General features: G+C 59.9%; 1 protein-coding gene across 1 annotated transcript in view; it reads left to right on the top strand.

Moving 5' to 3' along the window:
- Nucleotides 1-1,985: 1,985 nt before the first annotated feature.
- Nucleotides 1,986-2,297, top strand: part of LOC127750255 (uncharacterized protein ZK1073.1-like) — a gene marked incomplete at its 3' end in the record, with an annotated part of 8,504 nt that continues 8,192 nt past the window's right edge. The window contains 1 exon segment of the mRNA XM_052271364.1: nucleotides 1,986-2,166. Coding sequence (XP_052127324.1) covers nucleotides 2,131-2,166 — 36 coding nt within the window.

Genomic DNA, 2,297 nt, shown 5'->3' with positions numbered 1-2,297 from the left:
GGGAGGGGGGGGGGGGTGTTCATTGACCGCCCATTCATATCTTCCTCGACGTGCCGTACAGGGTGAACGCTCGGCGGTGAGCGTGGCCGGGGCGGGCCGGGGCGTGTATGGGCGCGGGCGTGTCCATGTCGACACTGTCTATCAATAACAGCCGTCCCAAAAAACATGCCACGTGCCATGCACGTGTTGAAGGGTGCTCGCACTCACACAGTGCAGCGCACGTGAGCTGTGCTGAGGCGGCTCACTCTCACCGTGCAATGCATGCAGGGGTCTTTGGCGCGACCGTATCGCAGCATAGCTAGCGTAAAATAAAGGCGAGGGTTAAGTTGGATTTTGGATTTAATTTATATACAATTCGTTGCAAAAATCCACTAAACGTTAAGTTTGGATGTACCGGGTGTAACTGTGAATACGCAGCAGTGTTGCGGGGTGGACACTCAATATGGCCGCAGGGGCCACTAGCCCCTCATGGGTGTAAAGAGTAGGCAAACCCGCAACACTGCTGCGTATTCACAGTTACACCCGGTGCCCTGGTGGACGTGCTGAGCAGTGCTGAGGAGACTGGCCGCTCACCATGCGGCCCGCCTCCTTACACATCAAGTGACTACGATGGAAAACGCATAGCGGGCTGCGTCGGTGAAGTGTCGTACGGACGCACGCACCCGCGCGGCACAGTAGGAGCAAGCGTGGTTATCTCCACAGCCCCGCCCCCCTGGTGGAGGGATGGCGAGGAGGGGCACGAGTAAAAGGGGGGAGAGAGGAGGAGGAGGAGCGAGGCTAAAAATAACCTCACAACTGAATGATTGCCGTACGCAGGACGACCGCTGTCCTCCTCCCTTCCAGACTGACAGGGCAACGCGTAGGCAACGTAATCGTGTGGACACTGTTTGAAATAATGACGTACTGCGAGAGGAGAAATGACCCCGAGCCCCGCGGGCAGCGTGGGGGTGTGGTCGTCCCCCGCCCGCCCCCGCCCAGCCAAACGGCAGCTGTAAGCGACGCACATCCCCCGCCCGCGGCCGCCCGCCCCCGCCCGGTTGGTATGTTATGACCCCTTTGGAGCGCCGTCCCCCCGTCCTGCCCGCCATGTGCTCTGGTTTGTGCGCAACAGTTAACAGTTGATGTGGCGCCGGGCCGGGCGGCCCAGGCGCCTGAAGGGTAGGCCACCCAACGCCCACAGCAGGGTGCTCCCCAAGGAGAAATGACGACTACGAGCGTTTTGTAGTATTTTATTTTCCCCCTCTTTTGGCGAAAGCGGTCTGATCGTGGCATACGGGAATGTGTCAACAATTTTCCTGATCTATGTTTTTATTTGTTCGGCTTTATTGTCTGCTAACCTCCGTATGACCCCATTTATTCAAACACGGCACAGTATACAGCGGGAGATCTGCGCCGCCCTCTTTTTCTGGTTATTCCGTACTACTTTCAGGCGTTAGGCCGCTTTCCTACCGTCGCCGACCGTCGCCCACAAGGCGCCTTATGGCGCCAAAAGAGTAGTATGTAACCCGTCCGCACGCCTTAACCAGGATAAAAGAGGGAGGCACAGATTGCCCACTCTGCTGTATATAAACAGAGTGGACAGGTGTCGGCGGCGCCGAGGGGCCACATTATTTTAAAGAAAAACCTGAACATGGTGTCCCATCTTTCTGATTTAAAGCGCAGGGTATCCCTGGAAGCGGAGACGAGGCTGACGCTAATCACAGGCACGAGGCGACAGCGCAAAGAGGGGGTGAGGTGGGGCGGGTTGTTTTTAAGCCGGGGTGGGGTATGGCGGGGGTTGGGGGCGCTACTTTCTCGCAAGGCACGATGAGGGGAGGGTAAAGCCTTAGTGACGCACTCTGGCCGCAACCCCACCGCCGCCGCCTGCGCCACATCTCTCCCCCCGTGCACTCTCTGCTTGTCTCTCACCCCACCAACCCCCGGCAGCAGAGCTGGGGGGCGGGAGCTGGCCATGGGGCTCAGGGCTCAGTGTGACGACGCCGCCCCGGACGGGTACGCGCGAGGACTGCTGTACGGAGACGGCGGCAGCAGCCAAGGCAGCAGGGACGAGAAGGGCCCGCTGCTCGAGAGTGTGCCGCTGTGCCGCCCCAACAGGTGCCGAGGGAGTCTGTGGTACAGGCGCGGCGCAGCATGGCGATGGCCAGGGGCGCCAAGCACCACTACATGGTGAGAGTGAGGAAGGGATTCTGTTTGGACGCGCCTGAGCCGTGAGCACACCCACCACCCTTGGGCCCTTCCCTTGGGTCGCAGAGAAGCCATTTTCCTGAACCAGCATCCCGCCCCTTGCCCCTCCCCCA

The sequence above is a fragment of the Frankliniella occidentalis genome, unplaced genomic scaffold (assembly GCF_000697945.3).
Source record: "Frankliniella occidentalis isolate FOCC.00 unplaced genomic scaffold, Focc_3.1 Scaffold6, whole genome shotgun sequence".
NCBI lineage: Eukaryota > Metazoa > Arthropoda > Insecta > Thysanoptera > Thripidae > Frankliniella > Frankliniella occidentalis.
This window is presented reverse-complemented; position numbering and strand designations above follow the sequence as displayed.